Genomic DNA, 25,255 nt, shown 5'->3' with positions numbered 1-25,255 from the left:
ACTACTCCTAATTATAAACAATACCTTTAACAGCATGACGGCTCTTTTTACCTTCTTAGTATAATCTTTTAAGTTTAAAGATAAAATGTCAATTACGTGAGAGAAAGGATAATTTCTTTGATCTGCATTTTGTTGCATCTTTCGACAATCCAGTGAGTGGTGGCTTGAGTATATCCCTTTAATATGTCGTATTGTTTTGACAGCAATTCCTGAGGCAATGATCCTCGTCAAGCGTTTGATGGTCTCCTGAATTTATGTTAAATTTAGAGTTGCTTGATTTCAATTTTGAACGGCAGGTTATACTTGTGATTCTTAGGTTTGCATAAATGCATAAAATAACACCTGCTTGTCTTTATTTTAAATTACCATGGAGTGATGTTGTAAACGTGAAGTTACCTAAGTAATTACCTATTTCAACTGTTAGATTCAAATATTAGCTAGTTTGTTCAATTGACTTTGTATTACATTTATGTATGATAAAGAAATGCAGAAACAAAATCAATCGATCAATCAATCAATCAATCAATCAATCAGTCATTCAAAATACAAACGGTCTTGCGCGTTTCAAACCAATTAATGAACATTTTATATCAACTTTTAACTGAAGAATAAGAACGCCATGAATAATCTACTGCATACAGATGATTGTCATGAACAAAGACCAAAAAAAAAAAAAAAAAAAAATCCATAAAGCAAAATACCAATAGTGGTAACTCCTTGGTTATACACAAGTAATGTGAGCGAAATGCGGCTGTCAAACTCGAACGAAAATTATTTCATTCCGACAAGTACAACAAATATGACCTCTGAGATCAGTGTGCGGATATTTCTGCTGCCGAGAGAAAAGAAAATAGAGTTAGCGCTAATTTACAACAAATGGGAGTGACAATTATGTCGCCACGATAATCTTCAACACTGTACACCATGTAAACCTATACTGCAGTGTTTGGACACCACGATAGCAGGGTCCAGTAACACCAATCTCTTCTTTGTCATTGGCGTGAAAAAGAAAGAAAGAAAGAAAAAACGGAAAATCGTTAAGTAATTCTTAGTCATCTAATTTTGTCAAGACACCATTCCACAATGCTGTCAAAGCGTTAAGTGACAAACCGTCGGAGCAGATAATTGGCCGAACTTTGTACGGGCTCGAACCGCCAAGGTCGCCACGAGTGCATCAGGCCTTGTGTGCGCGCATTGTACGGGATAACCATTGAAAGACCAGTGCGAGTAAATAATGACGGTCGTATAGACCATAGCTGGGAAAAATGGAAGCAATTGCAAGGATCTACGTATTGTTTATAAAAACTCTTTTGCGCTTTTTTTCTGTCGTTCATCGGTTTTATATATGTTTCTCGTCGCATTCAGTTTTTTTTTTTTCTCTCTCTCTCTCCGGCTCCTGATACAAAAAAGGCGTAGATCGCGGTCGCGTTTGTCTTGCGCCCACATTTTAGAGATCTAATCCTGTTTTACGGGCCCGCGATTCACCATGGCCTGCGTCGTCAGTAGTCTGTGCTGTTCTGTATGCAGAGGAGCTCACAAGCTGGAATCAATTTAGTATTTTCAAAGAGAGAGAGAGAGAGGGAGAGATGGAATAAGGGGGGGGGGATGGAAAATATAATATCACGTGTTTGTAACTATCAAGGGAGCTGAAATGATTATATTATCGCCATACAATAATTAGCATCGTGGTTCTTCTACTATGCCACATGTATTTTGACAAGCAAGTGCATAGACAAATAAAGATATGAATAGAAAGAGAGAGAGAGAGTGAGGAAAAAGAAAACAGAATTTGATATGTTTTCTGTCTGTGTAGTCATTACGCGTTTAAAACGAAGAGTAGAAATGATTCTTGATATACGCCATCACGATGAAAATTTGCAATGTTTGCTTCATTTCATCTATCTTGTTTTTTTTATAATCATCTTATTTTTTATACATTTTTTTTTTCAATTACATGGTTTGAATAGATATCAGTGCTCCATATTTCCCTATATCTAATTTTCTCTGTGGGAAGTACGACTGAAAACGCTTGTTTTTTTTTTTTTTTTTTTTTTTTTTTTTTTATACGTAGGTCAGACAAGCATTCTCATATACTTTGAATAAGTCAATGTGCAATACTATACTGTAAACAGATCTTTGTGTTTATTTTCATATCGAGACAGTTGTACATTCAGTTGAAGGTTTCACCTTATTCATATTTTGCAATTTTTGTATTGTATAATACAGTTGTATCTTTAGTTTGACATTTTCTTAAGAAGTACGAAAATAAATTGAACTTAATTATCTTGTGGTACACAATGTCTCTGTATTCTAAGAGACTAGATCAGGATGAAAAGTTACAAAAAATACAACCAAATCCCTGTAAAGGGAGAAAGAAAACGAGGTATTGGCTTAGCTACGTGGCTGTTAAATAATCTAATCGACTGAGACGCAATAAAAATATGCACTCGTGAAGATTTGATTAAACAGAATAATAATGCTACAGCTCTGAAATGTTAATCCTACGCTATGTGCAGCAAGAAATAGGGAGGAATCATCTCAAAGTTTTTGAAGAACAAGACATCAATTTTAGTATTTTGTATTATTTGCATATTAAATCTAATGCCAATGTGCACCATTTGGGATGATGTTTGAAAGACGACAGGAGAAATCGTTCGTCACTCGGAAAAAAAAAAAATTACAAACATTGACTAATACAGTAATCGCAGATAATCACTATTCAAATGTCCTTCGTCCTAAAAAAAAGCGATCATCAGTAATATACAACTCATACTGTTCAAAATAACGTTTCTTTGGTTTCTTTTTTTTCATTATATTTTATCGACTCTTCAGTTAACAACCAGATGGTTTGATTAACTGTAATGCCATAGTGATCTAGACTTGCATGTACCACAGTATGCACATATGCCAGTTTTCGTATTTTCAATTTTTCAATTTTCACTTAAGTTGTAAACATTTGTTACCATTATCGTTAGAGTTATGATTCTAATCATGATTACTTTCAACATCATTATCCGATTGGGATGATAATTTTGACTATTTTAAGTACGAGTCATTTTGTTATCATAATAATTGTCATAATCATAATCAGCATGACGATCATTGCTATCATGTTGTCCAGAATATTAGGCTGGATAATAAATCTAAACAGTTACATCGAGTATTATGCCATGGACTTTAATGCCAAGGGCGCTTTACACGCACGTCAATAAACATTTATTTTTGGCGTTAAAGGCACTATTTACCATTTCCCGATAAAACAAAAGCAAAACTGTAGTGCTTCAAAATAGTTCTAAAATGTGAGTTAAGGATAGAAACAACCAATGTAAAAATTTGAATCAGTATAATCAATGTTAAGTATCGTTGGATACAGAAAATATGAACAATAGTTATGATAAAATTGTTTGTACTATAAACCGTCTACAGTTATGGTTTATTGAGAAAAATAGTGATATCTTCTTATATTTTAGGCTATATTGCGAAATTTTAGTAGGATGTTTTGTGATATAATTGACCTACACATAATTTATTATGCATCAAATGTGATAACTCGAAATTTTTTAAATCACTGCTCCCAATGGTAAACAATGCCTTTAAAATAATCATAACAAACACACACACGCACACACACACACACACACACACACATACATACACTTACACATGCACTTGCACAAAACGAATGTAATACAGCAGAAACATTAGTCAGTGGAATTGTAAACATATCATGACGTAGAACTCAAAGTAGCTGTAATAAAAAAGGAAGCTGATGCGATTTTTTAATCAGTAAAACCTCAACATTTTCATAGGCACTGTCTCTTATCAAAGCCCATTATGAATGAAGCTTCATTCATTAACACTCCAATAAACACATTTTGAATCGCTGTGATATGTGTCCATGCAATTACTTCGTTAACCTTGAATTAACGAAACTGTGGGTCATAACATGCACTACGTCAGTGCGATATTGTGTTTCATGAGTAACGGGTATATAATGTTATATATATATATATATATATATATATATATATATATATATACCATCATGTCGAGTTCAGAGAGTTTATTTTATACGGGATGCCTAGAAATAATGATCGAAATGGCTGGGATTTGCTCACTATTGGTTTAATTGAAGCATATAGAAACAGCCTACCAATCATATCCATTTAGTGACAGAAAGATATGTAACCACGTGATCATAACTGTGTACATCCCAACTGCCTAATTTATTTCTTTTTCTTATATGCAGAGTCAATTAAGCACGCGTCATCAGAAATGGCGGTCTAAAAGCTGACCTCTTCTCGAGGACTCTCTAGGGGATCAAAAGTGTGTTAATCAGACCCCGTAGTAGCGGGGACATTATTCGGCGAGTGTGAAAGTGGAGCTAGGTGCATTAGCAGCCTGTGGGGAAACTAAATGTAATGTATGTCCATTTTTCATGTTTGAATCATAGAATAGCATTGCGCTGCCGTGTTTATTAAAAATTTCAATAAGTGATATCGTTTATAAATTTTACGTATAAGTAAGATCTCTGGGCACATTAAAAAAAGCATTTTAGTGTGTGTGTGTGTGTGTGTGTGTGATTGTGTGTACAAATTATCTTTGTAGAGCATAGTACCTGTACTCCTCAACAATCAAACGAAGATGAGATTATAGTATCATTTAGTACTTTGATAAACTGATATGTAATTACATGGAGAGAAAAAAGAAAGATGGAGACGAAAAAAAGGAGAGAAACAAACACAATATACTCGCATCTGAGGGTCACAGAGAGTGAGAAAAAGGGGAAGAAATACAGATAGTGTAGCGTAAAGATATTTTCTCTCGCTGAGAACCATTCATGGATATCAATTTACCATGGAATTGAAGTTATTATTCGGATTTGCTGTAGCTGAGCAGACGCTGTTTTCTCCTTGTTTATTTAAACCTCTAAATTTGCATGTTGACAGGCAGGTCGCGTCAATCGCATGTACACCGGATTAAAGTCCACAAATTTGTCCCTTTATGTACCTCTCCTTTTAGAGTTCACAAAGAGAAAAAAATGGACAAAAAGTAACTTCAAAAAATAAACGCACATCATCGGAAAATTCGTCATTGTGTAGATGCCATAGAATGTGTCCACACCTTTGTCAAGTTTCCCTCTGATTTCTGGTCGCGTTGAGTGCTGCCATAAAGAGTACAGACCAGTGATACAACACCGAGAATGTCCTAGCCTGTAACCGAAGCCAATAGGTGTTTTACGGCGCTGTTCACGCGGTATGTACCCCATGCACACGACATGTCTCTGATTTACTTCAACCATTATCTTGGTTTGTGATGCAGAGGCTCTTAATATGGACTATTGTAAAAACACAATCATTGTCCAGGAAATATCAAATTTTATATAATCATAACCGCCATGCACAAAGAAAGTTTGCGAACGTTGTTTGAAGGGAAAAGCTTATTGTGGGCTTTTTTTTTTCTTGCTTTTGAAACTAACAAAAAAAAATCCAATTTAACAGTAATTTCTGTGAGAATGAAAAATATCCTGCATAGCCATTATACTAGCACAGTTTTCTTTCTTTTCTATAATGCGCAGCGATTGGTAGTGTTAGTGTACCAAGGCACATCGCATGAATGATAGAAATATGAGGGAATGATAATACACATCTACCATGTAATCAACAGTATTCATGCCTTCCATTCTACAGTGGTTATTTCTTTCTGTTTGAATTTCTCCTCGAGTGCCATTGGTTGTGATAATGCTATTTCCAGGAGCTTTTCCTTACGCAAAGATAATGTTATCCCCTCGTCATTTGTCGCGATAAGTGGGCCTTGAAGAATGTGAGGAGAGTGTGGGAATATTCTTTATCAAAATCATTTGCAAGTATACCCATGTGTCACGACTTGTAACATACGAATCATTTACCTCGTTACACAAAATAGAATATGAAACCTCTTACAGATCACGCAGATTAAAAAATATCAACGCCATTCCATTTGAAACCATTTCATTCAACCTTAAAATCATATAGATTCTTCCTGTCCGAGTCAAAAATTGGAATGAGCAGCAGCAAACTTATCGGCAAAGTTAAGCGATACTTTCTAATCTCATTGACAGTCGTAATCGCGATGATATCTCGTATTCGTGTTTGAGTAAAGTTTTTTGGCACATTGTAAACACCTTATGAAACTTCGCCACTTTATCGACATGGTTTACGCGTACTTTTCTGCACGGGGTTCGCGAGAAACTTTCTTTCTTTCTTTCTTTTTTCTTTTTTCGTCAACTCGGCATGTCTGCCACACGTGGAGACCACGCATGCGCCGCAGTTTCTCCGATTGGTTGATTGGCCGTCAACTGACAGCTCCCCCAAAGATGGCCAATCAAGCGTGAGATGCAATAAGGCTGGCTCCGAAACGCGTTGGCCACTTCTAAACAAGGCGCTCCCCTGAGTTTGGGCAATCGCAAGGAGATCGCCACACCTGAGTGAACGCTAGCCGCCGATATTGGCCCGAACTACTGGAATAAAGTTCGCGGTAAGGTGTAAACCTGGTAATCCCCCTGCCGTGCCGGTGTGAAGAGCGACTAGCGGGGTGACTGAGATTTGGACGAGGCCCACGCCGAGACTTAGCATGAGTACGGAGACCCTTCCGCCGCAGTGCATGGACACCTCGCTGGTAAGGCCCGGGAGCTCGGCGCTACGTTTCCTCGACGTAGGGTCCCATCATTACCACCCTCACCAGAGCCTGAGCACGGTGCCCGGCTTCAGCATTCCGACGCCGGCCTACTCCGCCCCGACGCACTCGGCGGCAGAGACAACGCCGCTGAGCTCAGGGCTCGGCGAGAGCACCGGGATGGCGTTGAACATGAACCCCTACGGCATGGATAGTTCGCACATGGCGGGCACGCTGAAATTGAGCCCTCCTCATCACATGACGCCCGAGCATCAATCGACGGGGCAACCAAATTTTGGCAGCCAGACACACAACGGTTACGTCCCCCACTCCCACGCCGCTCATCACCCTTCCCATCATGGCATGAGCAGCTATCCGGCGCCGCAGCCGTTCACGACACCTCGTGATTACCTAATCAGACGAGACCCATTGTCCGGATCGACTATGCCCCCGTTTAATGGACTATCATCGCATGATCCCATGCCGACGAACACCGGTGCCCACCACAGCATGTTCCCGACGACTAGCTCACTGCATCACGGACACCATGCCGACACCGGCTCGGCCCACGTCATCTTCCCGAGCCTGCACGAGCAGACGGCCGGCTCGATGAACGGGCAGATGCGGCTGGGGTTGACTTCTGACATGCGAACAGACCAGTTCAATCACCACATGTCGGCGCCGAGAAACGATTATCTCACATCCCCACAGCTTCACAACCACCACATGAACATGAATATGAACATGAACATGGGTCCCCCTCACCACCCGGCCGCCCATCACGGCCCGCACCACGCCGCCTTCTTCCGCTACATGCGGCAGCCCATCAAGCAGGAACTCAGCTGCCTGTGGATAGACCAAGATCTGCCCGAGCCCAGAAAACCCTGCAATAAAACGTTTACAACTATGCATGAAATAGTCACGCATATAACAGTGGAACATGTTGGCGGTCCAGAGCAGACAAATCACACGTGCTTTTGGCAGAACTGTTCTCGGGAACAGAAGCCGTTCAAAGCCAAGTACAAACTCGTCAATCACATTCGTGTTCACACGGGAGAAAAACCTTTTCCTTGCCCATTCCCGGGATGCGGGAAAGTGTTTGCTCGATCAGAAAACCTCAAGATCCATAAACGAACACATACAGGTAAGAACGCAATATCAAACCTTCCCTCGAACAAAATAGACATAGACTAAATGGGCAAAAATATTAGGTAGAGAAGTAAATACATATGTGCTGTTGATGGACGAGATTGCTCTGTAGGGACGAATATTCTGTTTGTCACAGTCATTTATACGATTTATAAAGTGAGATGATGGAAAAGAACATCCCTTTCGATAGCAAAAATAACATCCAAACGTTGTTTAAGCCACATGCCGTTGAGAGTATAGGATTCGTTTATATCATTTGTTTCATAAAGGTTTAATACTTTACAAGTATCGCGCATAGGTGTGGTATGACAAGATTATGATTGTTTTGGCCGTTTAAACACTTCATCAAAGAGCATAAAGGGCGACGATGAGTGAGAAGTAAAATTTGCGAAGTCCTGTGAGAAACTGTCAAAATAATGTTGTAGCCTGCACCAGTTAGTAGCTCCATGATCAGAGCATAACATTTTAGTGGCCAGTCGTAGCTCGTGAGGTATGTATAACTCACCATAAGGACTTGCAACATTCTCTGTCGTAAACACGCGAGCAGTTTATCAACTCTGACACTAGACAGCGTCGTAACTTGTTGGTACTCGCTTTGGCGGCCCATAAATCGTCTGCTAACGGTCCCATCGGGACACTCTCGCAGGACTGCGAGTACCTTTGATCCGACACGTTGAAATCGATGTAAGCTTTCATCACACACAGGTGTTCTCACTTGGTATACTTTTTAACGGTCATCCGGGCATGTGTTTACCAGGAATATGAACCGCAAACGTATAACTTTCATTCAACGTGCATTAAAATGCACATTCGACGTGCCATGTGTATTCTAGACCAATGTGCAAGCAATTATGCTATTATAAAGGAAGGTCACATGCCGAGAACACCTTGACAGGAAGTGCCAAGAAAGGTCAAGAGGTCACCTGGGTTTTTGTTATTACTCCTACGCAGAACATTCACCTTTCATGGAAACAATCAATTTCCTATTTCATTCATCACAATGTGTACAAATTTGCAGACTGATTACACTTCTCAGAAGCTCTCTTTTTCCTTTCTTTTTTTAATATCAGTAGTACGTCTTCAGAGTAGTAGTCAGTGCATGCAGTGCAATAAAACATAAAAAAAAAAATCATTTTTGTTTGTAATCCTAAATATTAAGCATGAGTGAAGTGAAATGAATGAATACAATAGAACAGTGCTTACATACACAAAACAAAATTTATAACAGTATTGAACCGCAACTGTTGAAAAAAGGCCGATTTTCAGCTTTTCTAAATAGTCGATAACAAATATATGTGATGTCTAAAGACTGTGTGTCATAAAAAGTCCGAAATTGTAAGAACCACCCTCTTTATTAATTTTCGAGGCCAATTAAAATTCCATCAATGAATGAACAATGTATTAGGCTATGATTCTTATTTGAACGTAAATAATACACCATTGTTCCTTTTTATTGTTTCGTCACCCTATCACTTGTCCTTGTTTTGGTACTCCCAGAATGAGAAACATATAACCACGACGCGAATAACAACAAATATACCCTACTTTGCTTTTGAAAGTAATAGGTTTAATATCCCTTCACATCTGTTAGAAGTGTACACGATTTCTTACTGCATATTGCAACAACCGTTCAAAGTTATGAAAGGAACAAAGAAAGAATGAAAGAAAGAAAAAAGAAGAAGAAAGTTATAGGGGTGAATCTTCATGAACTAGCCCCAAAGCGATGACGCTATAATGAACAAAACGGGGATAAGTCAGTCATTAAGAAGAAAAGTAATTAAAGTCCCCTTGTCCCCATGCCTGCAAAAGAATGTTGGGTTTTTATTCAAGCAGTTACTCACACGCTCACACGCGACTCCATCAGAGACAATCTCAGAGCGACTTCACCCACATGTCTTTTGTCTCCTACTCATGCTCAGCGGAGAGACGATTACTTACGACGAAGATTTGCTAATCCTGATTACAGCCACAAGACAGGCTGCAATATCCGCACCACTTAAAGCTGTCAATCTAAGCTAAATAAGATCATCAGTGTCTCCCTTCTCCTTTTTTTTTCTACACCCAAACTTGGCATGCAATGAATATGATTATGAAATATGGTTTCATTGATGTTATTGTATTTTCACACAGCGGAATTCATCTAGCAGTTCGTTATTGCTTGGATTGTCCTTAGATTTAATAATAATAAGCTCCGAAACAGTACCAGAGCCTCGGTATATGTGCAATCTACCATCACAGCTTTACCTTCCGCTGAAATAGCAGTTGCAGCTTCAGAATAGAGTTAGTGAAGGAAAAGCAATTCTTGGGAACGTGTATTACATCCTTTGAAATAAAATGTTGTTCGCAGATAATGGTGTAAATATCAACAAAGCTATAATGGTCCGGCATCAGGGTAAAAAAAAAACTTAAATGCTGCATAATGTTCATTCAAAAAAAAAAGAAGAAAAAATAAAGCAAAAGGCTATACCTATGAAGCAAAAAATCAAAATGATAGTTTACACCACACTCTTTTGATCCATCGCGGATATGTTGGCCTTTAAGCGAATGAATTCGAAACCATACCTCTATGTACAACCTTCACAATTCCGTGTAAAAGTAGAGCATAGTTTTGGAAACAGCATAATGAAAACATCATAAAGAGATGGGTATGGGCTGACTACAACTCGGGTTGAGAAGATCATACATATTTATAGCTCAATGGCCATTTTTTTTTTTAAACGATCGGATTACTGAGAAAATGCTTTGCTAAGAATAATCGCACTAGTCCCACGTACCCATGTTCATGCTGCTGCTGTTTAGCTTGCATGATCCTTAGCATTTTTTTTTTGTAACAAGATGTCAGTAAAACAAAAGCTACATCCTGTGGGTTTTTTTTTTGATTCCCCATTCACGTCACTTTGCACCAACTCTAAATTATTCTGTGTTTCTTTTGGATGACCTGTTTCACTCAGAGAAATATTCATGAGATATAATAATCAAAGCAAAAAAGCATTCCTAACTCCAACTTAATTAATTCTTGAGATCCTAATGTAAAAAAGTAAGATTAGGATGATTATTATTCAATTTTATCATAATGTATTTCGAATCATATTTATGTTAATTAAATATCCCTACATTCCAAATATTTCTGCACAGTGTTCAGGAGGTGAGAAGTTCACTCTGACAGCAGTCCAGTGCACATTAAATCTAAATGAATTATGTGGAGAATAACACATTCATGCTATCAATTATAATGGAACATAGATGGTTCACGCATTTTTTTATCTTGACATATATTTAGATGTACAAGAAAACTTTAAGATCACATTCATTCTAATCATGCCATATTGTTTTTCTTTTTATTTAATAGGCAAAATAAGTTCATTTCCTTACACTTCAATTCAGCGGACTGTTCTATTTAAGGAAACATCAATTCAATATCCCTTTCAGTGCCCATTTCAACTTACCATGTACATTTTTTAACTCTTCATTTCAGAGTAATGCTGCTGCATAGAGAAATATATCAGGCGGTCATATTCATTCTAAGTATAGAGTATATACTCTCAAAGCGTGCTATATTCAACATGCAGGAAGTTCTGCCCATTGACAAAAATGATGTCTGACTTCCAATCCGTTGCAAGGTTACGTGCATCAGTGTCTCTCTGTACGTTCTGTAACAACGGGTATCAATTGCTGTCACTCAGGCCTTAATTCTCCCCTTTGTGTCTCTTCATTCTACTGTCCTCTTCTTCTGGACGTCACAAAGACAAAGAGTCTAATCCCGAATCTTGAAGGAGGGATTGAGAAGTCTTTGTCAAGGGTGATTCTTCCGGCGAAGTCCCGAACACCTTTCCCCCAATCAGCCGCCGATTGTTTAGCGGTGACGTGTGGGTCAAGCCGACCCGGGCTCGCCGGGGCGGAAGCCGCAAGATTTCCACCCCCGTTGAAAGGGAGGTCCCTTTCCCTAAAACCGCCTAAACAATGGGTGAGCGCCACACAGTAACTTTGTTGGGGTGGTGGCTGCAGGAAACGAATTCGTGGCATTATCAGTCGTATTCGTGGTTTTTAGAGCCATCAATTGTGAGAAGGAAATGTATGCCCGACATCAAGACACAGGAAAGTTGTTGTTGATAAACACGTCTCATTTGATTGCACGGGTCACAAGTATTCATTCCAGTGTATTTGTCGGATTTGGAAGTCCCCCCAGACGCATAGTCATACTCGTGAACCAGGACAGCGTAAATTTTACGCAGACGAAGCATGTGAAGAGTTTAAATTTGACTGGCTAGTGACGGGCATTTAAACAAACTGCATCTGAATCAAGGCAAATGTAGAAGAAATGTTACTCGAAGAAGTAAAAAATTTCCTCCAAAGTTGCTCACAGAACCATGCTTTGTCAGTCAGTTCGTTTGTGTACATTGACTATTGCACTGTGTACCCATTATAATGTGGATGTGGTTTCATCCAATACTCAAACGCCCTTTGTCATTATTTATATGAATCTCTGATAGACTACAATTCTTCAAATAAAAAAAAAATACACCGCTTTATATCGCTTAGAATTGTGTTGGCGGATGTATACAAAAAGCAAGCCTTCAAAACTCGCAGTTTCTTCGAGGTAAACAGCACAAGGAGTTCACTGACTTTGCGGAGTCGCGGGAAAAGTAAGCGGGCTTTATGGGTCGATGCGCTCGGAGTTACGAATCAACCCCTATACACTACCCTTGAGAGTGCAGATGATAAAGCCATCAGTACCGGTCGATGAAAGATGTACTCGACTCTTGTCAACAGCGATACACTTGAACTAGCCCTCAAACATTTCCCCCCATTAATTCTCGGTACTCAGAGAGCTCCCGAATTTTGTATCCCCGTGCAGCAAAGCCTTTGGAAACTGTGTTGGGGAGGGGGGGGGGGGGGGGGGGGAGAGACACTCAATACCAAAACAAAGCTTTCTGAAGGCAAATTGAAAAGGAGACGAGCGTAGTTATTTTGGTAGTACTGATACAATAAAGATTTAATAAAAAAAAAACGATGAATTTAATGAGTTAGCATAATCACTATCCCTGTTATTGGTATTTTATCAATTTTATTTTAACATCATAGAGCCTATTCATTGCTATAATTATTATTATTGTTATCATCATCATTACTATAGCTATTATTATTTCATGGTGATAATGATGATGATTATCATTTGGTCATTGTTATCATCATTGTTATCATTTCATCTTACAATCTGGAGATGTGATAGTGAAGGAAATGTCTGACTTCACCTCATATCTATATATAAACACGTTGCTGTTCGAAAAAGGAGACGAATAATTATTTGCTATAGGATGTACCAAATCATAATTCTATATAGCTGATGATTTCTAGCTTAGGGTGATATCGATGTATCGACGCGATGATACTGAAATTTAACATCTAAATGTGGATATGATTTGATTTCAGTGTAATTAATGACACAATCATCACTTTCGCCCATTGTCTTGCAATTAAACTCTCCCTTGTAGGACAGACACTTTATTTTCCACAAGAGAAGTAAACCCATAGGACAAAGAAATCAGTTATAACATATTCATAAATGTATGATGACCAGTCGATGGATTTTACTAATGAATCTTTACTTGGGTATCATGAGAACGATACAAGATAATTATGATTGCTTCAACTCTAATTACACCACTGTCCAGAGACTTAATTCAGGTATTTCAGTTACTTAAGATCATTAAAGCATCCAACACTATTTGACTTCCATTGCCCATGAGACATTTGTATATTTTACACAAGGCTTAACAAAACACAAAATAAAACAAAAACAGAAATGCAATTAAGGCAAATAAGAGACTGTTTACCATTTACGAGCGGTGATTAAAAAAAAATGAGTTATCACATTTGATGCATATGTTTAGGTCAGTTGTATCACAAAACATCCTACCATTTACAATGAGTTGAAAATTTCGCAATAAAGCGTGTTATAAGGAATATCACTATTTTTCTCACTAAGTCATACTGTATACGTATTAGTCTAGAATCAATTTTATGATAACTATTGTTCACATTTTTTTATATTTAATAATTCTTTATATTGATTAAAATGATGATTATTATTTATTACAGTGGTTGTTTCTGTCCCTAACTCATATATCAGAACTCTTTTGAAGCACTAAAGCTGGGTTTTTGTTTCATGTTCAAATAGATTAAATGCCTTCAAAACAAGGTATTATGCATAACCCTCTTATTCGTCGTTCTTTTTTGAAACCTCATGTGCAGATGCATCTTAGAAGTCGATAATTAATGTTGGGCGCTTTAAGAGCAGCATGTAGACTTCAATAAGTCATAAATAACTCTCTTTAGAGTAAATGTCTACAGTTTTTAAAGTGCGGAAATCGAAAATTCGGAAAGTATGTAACATAATTATAAGATACCTTGGGAGTGGGCGAAAAGTGAAACCAAACTTATTTGACTAATCTCTTTTTAATCAAACTGGCAAACTAACTCAAAAATATGCAAGTAATTGCACACTTTGTTATAATCCACGTCTGGTAACATAGATCATAAGAACTTCAAATGTGTGCAGTGCTTTTTAACCATTTCACCTAAGAATCTTATAGCAGTTGGAAAGAAGTCTTTAAAAGGTATCACGATAAATGCCTTAAAAATATTAAACTAATGCTTTGACCCTTATATCAAAATGTTTTTTCTTTGTTTCCAAATTATCTTAGAAGGGATATGTACTTCTTTTTATTGTCATTTTGTAATGATCGCTCCACAGATTGAACTTTCATGCATCATGTAAAAGAAAGACCACATCCATGTATGACAGAGTTGTTTTTTTCATCGTTTGATAATGTAAAGGAAATCATTACCGACACGAACGCATTAATTTCGTCAAACGTATTTTGCGAATATGTGTCCATAATTGTGCGTAGCTTCTGTAACGTAACATCGTCAGCACGACAGGGCGTGCGGTATGTATGTGTATGTGTCAGCGTGTGTGTAGAGGAACTTGGCATGAGATTCTAAGATGGCCGCCATGTGGGATTCCACGCTTGTGTATTCATAGCTGCAACTCGGTATCCATGCTTGATATAGTAAACCAGTGACCTCTCCCCAACTCAAACTAACCCCGGCACACCTGAACCCGACGCCTGCCGCAGCCCCGGTGCCCTCGACCCAGTCCCGCAGGGACTCACGCGACACGAGATCCTGTGGGTTAACCCGACGCGGCGCGTTTCAGACGATGGGAGCCCTCTTTCCAGCAAAAGTTTTGACTTCATCAAATCCTTTTTATTCTCCCTCCCTCTTCCATCCCTGTCCGCCCTTTTTTTCCGTGATAGCATGGACCTCTTTACCCCGATACGTGTGATCTTATTCCGCATAGCTTGAGGGGAGTTTGACACTTGCTGAACTCGGGAGCGAGTGGGGAGGAGACGCGATATTCTGGAGAATGAAGTGGCTGCTTTGTCATTAACTACATGCACAAGCACATACTCAACTCGATCTGCATTAAAGTTGACAACGAATGAAGAATGCGTAAGCACAGGGAATAGTAGAACGTCTTCGTTAATCACTTGAAAAAAGACCCTCCCCATCTTGAGATGAGAAATTACTAGTTTCAATCACACCTATTGATGTCTATTGTTTTGCAGAGACAATCTTTTGCATCTGAAAAGAAACCCAACATAAATATTATTCATATGCCAGCTGTGGTATCGTCTCTTTTACCCTGCCAATCAAACAAGAGACTGAAGGTGGTGAGAGTGGGTTATCATTGTCAAAGAGACATAAAAGTGATGATGATGATGATGACGACACTAATATTATCTTTGTCAAATTGAGGATGTTTCCATGGTTACTATTGTTGTCACATAATATACGTACAAGATAGAAAAGATGGATAGATAGATAAATAGATAGCATAGATAAGATAGATAGATAAATAGATAGTATAGATAAGATAGATAGATATATAGATAGATAATATAGATAAGATAGATAGATAAATACTTAGTAGATAGAATGATAAAAGATAGATATATAGATAGATAGATAGGTAAAGGGAATAGATCTAGATATTGTAACTGCACTTATATCTCTCATGGTTCTAAAAAGCAGTACCACTTTTGATTGGTGGGTTATGAAATCAATGTCAGTAGTAGATGTAATTCAGTGGAGCTTTCTGTAACTCACAATTGGTCACTTCAATTAAAAGCACCGACGTATATCAACACAATGTTTTGTAATTTCATCGTTTACGAAAACGGTTTTTAAGCCTCTTACAAAGGAATGAATGAAGACAGAGGGAACACACAAACACATTAAAAAAAGTAAAAAAAAAAAACCCAACAAAACAAAACATAATAGACCAAACAACTTTATATCCCAGCAGTATATAATTTTCGTTTTCAAAACAGTGTTTGCACATCTGCTAAGTATGATTACCAAAATCATATTCCACCTGACTCAGAAGTAATGAGATCTGCGTCAGAGTGGCAACAATTACGCACGTAGGGGATTTTCAAACTTTATAATTTTCCGAATAGTTAAAAACAAAAGCACTTTTTTAATGTTAAATGATAACGATTGAAAGTGTGTATATCTGTGTGTGTGTGTGTGTGTGTGTGCGCGCGCGCGTTGCTAAATGTTATGTGTGTTGTGTATTGCCTTCAAAATGCAAATAGCCTTGTTACATCAGTAAAGTGAAGCAGAATAAAAAATCTCAAAATCTTGCTTTATTCATAAAGCTTTATAATATAGAAGTCATGGCTTTGAAGGCGTGCATCTACATGACAAGAAGTTTTTTGGGAAAAAAAAAAGAAGACGAGGGCATATACTTTGTAGAAAAGAGTCGACGTCGTCATGAGAGTGACTGTCACCTATGATTCTGCAGTTTTTATAGTATTTGGGTTTTTTTTTATGAACACTAACATTTCATGTTAGACAAGAGATACTTCGACCTATAAGAAAGAATTACATGTATAGTGTGTATGTCTCAAAGAGCAATTTCTTAGTATAAAAGTGGAACATCCCGTTGTGTGGCAAGCGTTTTCACACTGTGGCATACTGTGTTCCACACTGTGACGTACTGCGTTCCACGCTGGTTTTACACTGTGTGAAACTGTGTCATTTCCATAATTATCAAAGGCGGCCCGTTGTAACACTATTCTCCTGTCGTCAGGGGCAACGATAACAATCCCTGCATGCTGACGAAATGTAGTTTTGAATCGGCGTATTTCATAAAAATGTACTTAGTGAAATCAGGTGACTTGGAACTTTGTATGTAAGAAAATATCGGGAGTTCAAATGCAAATTGATTTGTATGGATTATATTATATCTATCGATGTCTCAGCGCCATGTTGCTTTGTACTATGAATACATGTACTGAGAAATTCACTACTGTATTTATTTCAAACGTTCGTGGATTTGTTTTTATTGCAACTTATAGGCAAGTTGCTCTTCATCGATGTAAATGGACACCAATAATTCAGTGTTTAGTTGTAGCCATGATAAAAATCATGGGCATGCATACTCCGGTGGGATTCGAATCCACAACATCCTGACTGCCAGACAGGTATCATAACCACTAGACTACTGAGCTTCCCCCAATTGTCAGTGATGGTTCTGATCCCTTATACCTGTGGGTACTGAGTATCTATTCAAAATTTTATTGCAACTGATTGACAAATTTCAAATTTCAAACGTGTTGTACATTTTGTAATCATGTTAAAAGAACTCAGATGGGATATATCGGTGGAGAGTTGCTGGACGTTGATCACGTGATCTAACACATGACTACCTTTAACGTTGCAATGGACGAGAACCAACCTGCCGGGATGCGGAATGGAGGATTCCTCAGGGAGGGAAGGGGAGGGGAGGGGAGGGGAGGGGAGGGGAGAAGAATAGGAGTACATGGAGAAAGCTCGCCTGCAGAGAAAGCTGGCCGGAGAGGAAGAGAAGAGTGGCAGAGACATAGATAGAGAGAGGGGGAGGGGGAGGAAGGGAACAGAGACAGTAACTTACATGTAATTCTATTAATGTCATCTTGGCTTTGATGTTCATGCTACATACCTACTCGCGACATCACTCAATACTGGCACGCTCTACACAACATACACAACACACGCACGGCCACGACACTCTAATAGTACATGTACTACTGAACCAGCGGATCAAGCGAAAACAGCCGAATTCAAGAGCCAGTGGGGATGAACATTAGTTCAATCTTTAATTCTCCAATAGTAATTGAGTTTATAGTTCCCACAAAACGTGCATTCAAGCGTCCACTACCACTTGAAATAATCAGGAATTGTTAGAAATATGCTGTGATACACCAACCAATTACCAATACATCATTTTAACGAGCTGCAGAACAGTTGTTTGTTATTACCATTTTTTTTTTTACTATTTGCTAGCTTCCCATCACTATTGCCATTTTGTAGTATTCTGCTTTGTGCCCTGAACAATTTGTTACTATCACATGTACAATTTTGAACCAATTGTTATTATTTCCATCATATAAACCCAAATATTGCGATTCAATTCAATTCAGTTCAATCCAAATTCTATTTCATTTTTTCGAAAAGAACATTACAGACATTTCACTTTCTTTGGTAACAGAAAATAAGTTTCACGAGCAAAACAGAGTAAACTGAGAAGAGTATAAAATAATTGTGGAACCTCGTAGCAATTATACGTTGTCATGAAAATTGAACTGACGGAAATGAAATAACAATTAACATGATACTCAGGGTTTGCGTGTTCTTTGATGAAATGTCATGACATTATCCGCATATTTTTTCCTTAGTTGGCCGGGATTGGTTTTTGTTTCATTTTATTCCACTTTTTTATTGTTCTTCTTTCACGTAACACGTAGGAGTCCCATAGGCCATAAAATGACTAACTTCTGGCTCTTGTGCAATAATTAGGCCATGTGATGTATTATGATCGTTGTAATCTCTGTACAAATCATTCTTTTCTGAAATCCGGTGTCCAAGCGTAGTTTTGAAAATATATGTCACTGGAAATTAATCAACAATAATTACCATTGCGAGTTGTTGTGTGTTTTATGATTCATCCATCTGCGGAAATGATCATGATTAATCAAGTGCAATAAGTATTTGATTACTTTGTAATTTCTTTAACTGTGATAATCAGAAAAGATTCGTATGGGTCTGTATTTCGAAATGTGTGGGTCTTTCCTGGATATTTCTTCAGAGTCTACATGCTCTTTCCGTGATAACATTTTGCAGTTTTACAAAGTTCCCTCTTTAGGGTGTTGATGGTATAGGAGTAGTACTCACTCCGTAAAAATAGTTTTGGAGCTAAACGAAATAACAAAAGTAATTACATTCGTCGGGGGAAAATACACCTTACATTATGGATGAGTCATCAAGCAAGAGAAAGTGCGTTGTTTGTGACTCAGCAAATCTTCAGAATAACGTCAATTTGATATGTAAGAACCGTAGGAAAACTCATTGCGCTGGCATATGACCCTGTACCAACCTCTCATCTGCGTGGTTGGTGTAGGACGCCTGCGTTCGGGGTTGAGCGGTGCAGCGGTGTCATGCCGCGCCCAACCCTCCCGGGGGATAGTTGTTATTTCAGGATATCAACTCAGCACTCAATTTTCGTGAGTTTCTTTCATTTCTCTTGCTGGCAGTCGTGACCACGAGCTATAAACGACAGGGAGTTTCGGTACTGGCTCATTGGTGTTTACTCTTCTCAATAATCCATATACTTCTTATATCTTTAAAGGGAGACTTAGGGTAGATGCTTTATTCGTTCATAATTTTGTTTGGTCTGAATGAAAACCAAACATGCAGACTCACACACAAAACTGTACTACTTACACACCTTAATACGTATTGCTAGTTGCTTTTACTTACCACTCTGCAGTTGTTAGCATAAGAGATTTATAAGTTCAGTTCCAATGGTGGTTATGATGATCAAAGATAATTTTATGACTTTTTATGACTTAAGTTTAACTCCTTTGTCCTATATTGAACTGATAACACTAGAACTACCATCAGTGACCATAGTCCACTTTAATTAGGTTTAAATCATGAAAGATATTCATTCAACCTTGTGAAGCCACAGTTTACCGTTAGAAACATTTTCTATGTTGATTTTTCATATTTTCTTTTTTTTAGGATGATGTGATAACAACTATTTCATGTACCTGTTTGCACCACGTTCTGGTGCTCCAAGCCTTTTACAGGAATTCTATTGCAATGTTGTATCCTTAGTCCTTGTTGTTGTTGTTGTTGGGTTTGCTTCTCTTGTTTGTTTTTATTGCTTGTGCTTATTTTGAGATCGTCAACATTGCAATTAAATACGATGCCGAAACCGCAAGCATAACACACACACACACACACACACACACACACACACAAAAGGAAAAAAAAAGATAATGCTGTAAGGCGTCTGTTGATAGTCAACTGTCTGAATTGTTTGTTTCTATAAATGTCATAATTTTTTCCAACTCGCCGTTGAATCTTGTACATAATTATCATGGTAATACATGCGTGCGACGCATTTAACGAAGTGCAGTAGTTGACACTCCGAGATAGTATACTACGTGGAGTTAGGCACGTTCATCAAACCCATTTCCCCCAAGGTCAATAATGGAAGCTAATTGGTATCAGCGATTGACATTGACCAAAATAAGAAAAAAAAATCCTAATGAAGCAATTATACGTTTGAGAGGCGTCTCTTAGCCGATTGAATGGGTGGGTAAGGCACATATTTACTTTATTGTGCTGTGGCCAATTTGAATGGATTGCTTTTCACAGCCTGTCTATTGATCTGATATTCTAAACGTTACCTCGTCGGCTTATCCCATTGATCATACTTGAGCGATAGCTGATCGATATAATCATTGGAAATAATACTGCTTGAGTTGTTACGTAACGCAGAGTGGCGCCTTTTCGACGGAGAACCTAAACACTTCACTAGTCTACAATACCAAACTTCGCTGTTTAGGCAAGACAGTCTATTTACCCTTACAGCCGTGATGTGTTTAGTAAAGAGAATATTTACACATCGATGGGAAGACATTTTTGTTTCACCTTATAATGGCTGAGTCCGCAGTTTAAAGGAAACCAAGCCCAAATATGAATGTGGATTGAATGAAAAACACCAACACTTTAGCAGAACACATCAGTGACAGTTTGAGGAAAATCGAACAATCGATTCAATAGTTATGAATTGTCAAAGTTTCGGTGCCGTCATCGCTGGATAAGGAGACTTTTACACCTAATGACATCATTTTTTACAACAATTATAAAAATAGATATAAATGAAAATTCAACATATTTTCACTTTTATAGGACGATGAAAGAGCACTTGACTTTCCTCTTACAGAAGGGGTGTGATATTACCTTTAACTTAACAAGCTATGGAATCTGAACTTTTGATGAAAAATGAAAATGTGTTGAATTCTCCTTATACTTTCTTTATATTGATGTCCAAAATGACGCCACGAGGTGTAGTAGTCTTCTCATCCAGCAACGACGACACCGAAACTTTGAAAATTCCTATCTTTTGAATCTATTGTCCGATTTTCCTCAAACTGTCACTGATTATTGTGTTCTGCTAGTATTACTGCTTTCACTCAATGCACAGATATATTTGGTTTTTTGTGTCCTTTTAATCCCTAACAGAATGCACTTTGGAACCAGATATTACATGAAAAACTATATCAAACTTTAAGAAGATTATATCTGACATAATTTCGCCGTAAAATTAAAATACATTGTAGGCACACATTCAAGTTGTTATTGAGATCAGAAGTGATAGTTATCAGAGTGCTGCAGCCTTTGGAATCTTGAATCCTTATCCACCATCGCGCCTCGGAGGGCAATTTCACACATCCGAAAATGCGAAAGTAACACTGATGGCTCTTTTTAACGAGATTCGTATTATAGAGTTTGCAGCGACATTTTTGTGCCTTATTAGATATGTCACAAGACCGCCGCACTGAACGTCTCTTATTATTTTCCCTTACTCGCAGGTTACTAATGTATAGCATATATTTCTGTAGATGAGTCCGATATTGGATGCAATCAGCAAAATGCATCCCGCAGGAGTTGATGGTGAAAATGTAAAATCAATAATGCAAATATATGCTAACTTGATAGTTGGGGAGCTGATATAGTCACATCCTGCTCCTATCGCAGATTTACAATAACTATTTCTGTTATTGTCTTCTTCTTTTCCCTCCCTTTCGCCTTCCTCTGTCCCATCTTTTTCTGTTACAAAAGTAGTTTAAGTTAGGGATATTTCTGACTGCAATCAAAATACTATATCTCCCCGTACACCAAGAAAGGCAACTGGCGCTATTTTGACGGTACGGCTGTCATTTCTTCGAATCCATAAACTCGTCAATTTTCGACCGTGGTGAGTTCTTGACCAGGCGTGGACGTTGTCTCGCATTGAGTCCTTTCTTTTTCTTTTTCCTCTCTGCCCCCCCCCTTCTTTCTCCCCTCCCTCATCTTTCCATCCCTTCTCCCACTCTTTTTCTCGTACACATAGGTCTATCAGAAGTGCACCTTTTTGCGATATAGGTCCACGGGATTAGATTGAAACTGACCACAAATAGTTATTTGAATTATCCACGGAGATGAAAATTCTCCATACGCAAGTCATCCGGGAATTCTTGTCGACACCCACTACTTCCGCTTTTCTGCGGGGCTGCTTGTAGATGTGACGACAGATTTTTTTTTTCCATCTCTCTCCCTAAGCTGTTGATCATTTTGGCTTGCTCCTTCCCCCCGAAATCGGTTTGATTTCCCTTAGATTTTGATACATCGATGTCGATAATGATAGTTACCATTGACATAGCGCCTTTTCCATTAGATACAAAACACTTTGAAATGTCGTCCCTGGGTCATCACTGGAGTCAAAATTATGTCAATACTACCGCGCAGTGACAGTGACAATGACTGACAGGTTCAATGAGAACATTGGTTTCACTATAGATAATATGTCTTCAAATTGTGTTTGACTCTTTCGACTGTTGGTGAAGATTTTAGATGAGGAGGGAGAGAGTAATCTGCAGTTTTTGAGCAGTAGACGAGAAAGCGTCATCGCCATCCACTTTGCTATTCAGTGTTCGCACGGAAGTCACGAAAGTTGATAGTTTGGTAGACGAGCGTAACTTGAATAGGAATGTCGCACATGACCCTCCACGGAGTACTTTAGTGCTCTGTTGTCGGCCATTTTGTAAACCGATATAGAGGGAGATTGGATAAGCTTCATTATACATATTTATATATTTCTGATATAATGGGGAGAGAGCTGATAGACCTTACTCTTGCTCCTACTATGCTTGTGGGCTTTGGAGAGTGCTGTAGCTAGTATCAACGTGCTTTTTTTTTTCAAGCAGATTGTTTGGATAAGTGTATTTTGTGCGTCAGCGATGCAGACAGAATGCAACTATAAGTTACTAAATGTTACTATATGCTAGTAAATATGCAAATGTGTATATGTACGCCTGTGTTGGGAAGTTGTCGGATGACAACAGTTGCTGTCAAGATATCTAGAATATTAAGGAGGAAACATAGGTTTTCCCGTTCATTTTCAAATCTTTTTTTTTTCATTCAATTTCATATATTTTGAGTTCAATGTCGTCCTAAGAAATCTGGAATATGCCAATCCTAGTTTCAAATTCGTCTTTTGTCGATCATTTTCTAACAAAGTCTGATCTATCATTTAGTCATTTGTCACACACTCTCGTCATTTACAATTCAGATTCGTCCGTCATACTCGCTGCACACATAACAGCAGAAGCAATTTCGTCTTTTAGCGATCATTTTCGTCAAATTTTCCTTCAAATTAATCTCATATATTTTCTGTTGTGATTTCTTGGTTATTTCATTCAACCTGCAACCATTCGCTCTTACGGCATTTGGGAGTAACATACACACACGTGTACCCCACCCCACCCCAAAACGCAAACACATACACACACGTTTACACACATTTATAACTAATGGGCGTTGATGACACGTGATGCTGTTGATATTTATTATAGCATAACTCATTCAAAAGAAGAATTATCTTTGTTTTCTTTACTGCAGGTGAAAAGCCCTTCAAGTGTGAGTTTGATGGCTGCGATCGCCGATTCGCCAACTCCAGCGACAGGAAGAAGCACTCGCACGTCCACACATCGGACAAACCATACAACTGTCGGATTCGAGGATGCGACAAGAGCTACACCCATCCGAGCTCGCTCCGCAAACACATGAAAGTCCACAGCAAGTCCCCGCCCCCACCCGGGTCGTACGACACCGCCAACGACAGCAGCAGCGAACCCTCGCCGGCGGGGTCTTCTGACGCCAACAACCAGCCCGTCGGCGGCGCCTCGATCACGGCGTCGAGTCTGGCCACCAACGCCGGCACGAACTTGAGCGAGTGGTACGTGTGCCAGAGTGCGGGAGGGATGCCCACTCCACCCAGCAACGAACCCTCACCCGTGAGTGGGTCGGGAGCGAACAGTCACGCCCCAAGTGTGGGGTCCACGCTGCTCACCCACTCCGCTGGGTTGGCGCGAAACTCCAACTCAAGCACGTCCTATCCGTGACTTCGAAGGGAGAAAATACAGAGCGATCAAACTTACTTTTATGATCTCCCGAACTTATTTTGCCAAATCCTGTATGCCGCCTGATGTTTTTATGCACTATTCTGCAAATGACAATACGCGATATGAACCATAGTCAAGGCATGTATGTACAAAATTCATTTCAACATCGATATACACAAAATTAATGTCGGACACAGTGTACTATTGACTAGCCATTATACATGTATACCTGAGTGTGAGTTTTCAGAAAGAATGCGAGATACATTGTTTTCCAGATGTTTGTGCAAGTCGGGTAATCGCTTGGTGTCCCGCACAGGGCGGTGTATCAATAGGCATAACTGTGGTCAGTGTGTCTCTGTTTTTTTCGCCAGAGCCATAACAGGCTAGCGGGAAAACAAAATGTCCGCCCTCCCGTGAGCGACCGTGGCCTCCAATAATAGAGTCACGCAGGTGTAACTAAACACCTAGGTCGAATTCTACGTACGAGCATGTAGCCATGTTTGTATCGTCATTCCAATCACCCCCATCTTGCTTTTAAAGCGACGAATTAGCTCTTTGCGCAAACAAAAGATACTCGTACTATTTCACTTGCATTACTCAAGGTATTCTCATGAAAAGTAAATTCAGGAAATGAAGAAAACAATAAGAAACAAACATATAAACCTCTGAAACATCTGTCACTCTTTGTGAGGCGATTCATTGCATTAGGCATTATGTTAGGTAGACATTGTAACAAAAGTACCCCGAATTATCAAATCAAATACTCATATTCAGGTTTTCAGACAAAATGCTGGCGTATCGTTATTCGTAACCAAAAAGACATTGATAACCTCGTTTTCACCAATGTTTTCACCAATGTTTTCTCGATGGCTGCCTTATCAACATGA

General features: G+C 38.7%; 1 protein-coding gene across 1 annotated transcript; it reads left to right on the top strand.

The window, feature by feature from the left end:
• The first annotated feature begins 6,612 nt into the window (after positions 1-6,612).
• On the top strand, positions 6,613-24,368 carry LOC140244657 (zinc finger protein ZIC 4-like). The gene is made up of 2 exons (XM_072324277.1): positions 6,613-7,798; positions 23,866-24,368. The coding sequence occupies exons 1-2, from the start codon at positions 6,613-6,615 to the stop codon at positions 24,366-24,368; spliced, it is 1,689 nt and encodes a 562-aa protein (XP_072180378.1).
• Positions 24,369-25,255: the final 887 nt, after the last annotated feature.

This window comes from Diadema setosum, chromosome 21 (genome assembly GCF_964275005.1).
Source record: "Diadema setosum chromosome 21, eeDiaSeto1, whole genome shotgun sequence".
Lineage (NCBI taxonomy): Eukaryota > Metazoa > Echinodermata > Echinoidea > Diadematoida > Diadematidae > Diadema > Diadema setosum.
Note: the sequence above shows the minus strand (reverse complement) of the source record. Positions and strands in the feature narration are given on the sequence as shown.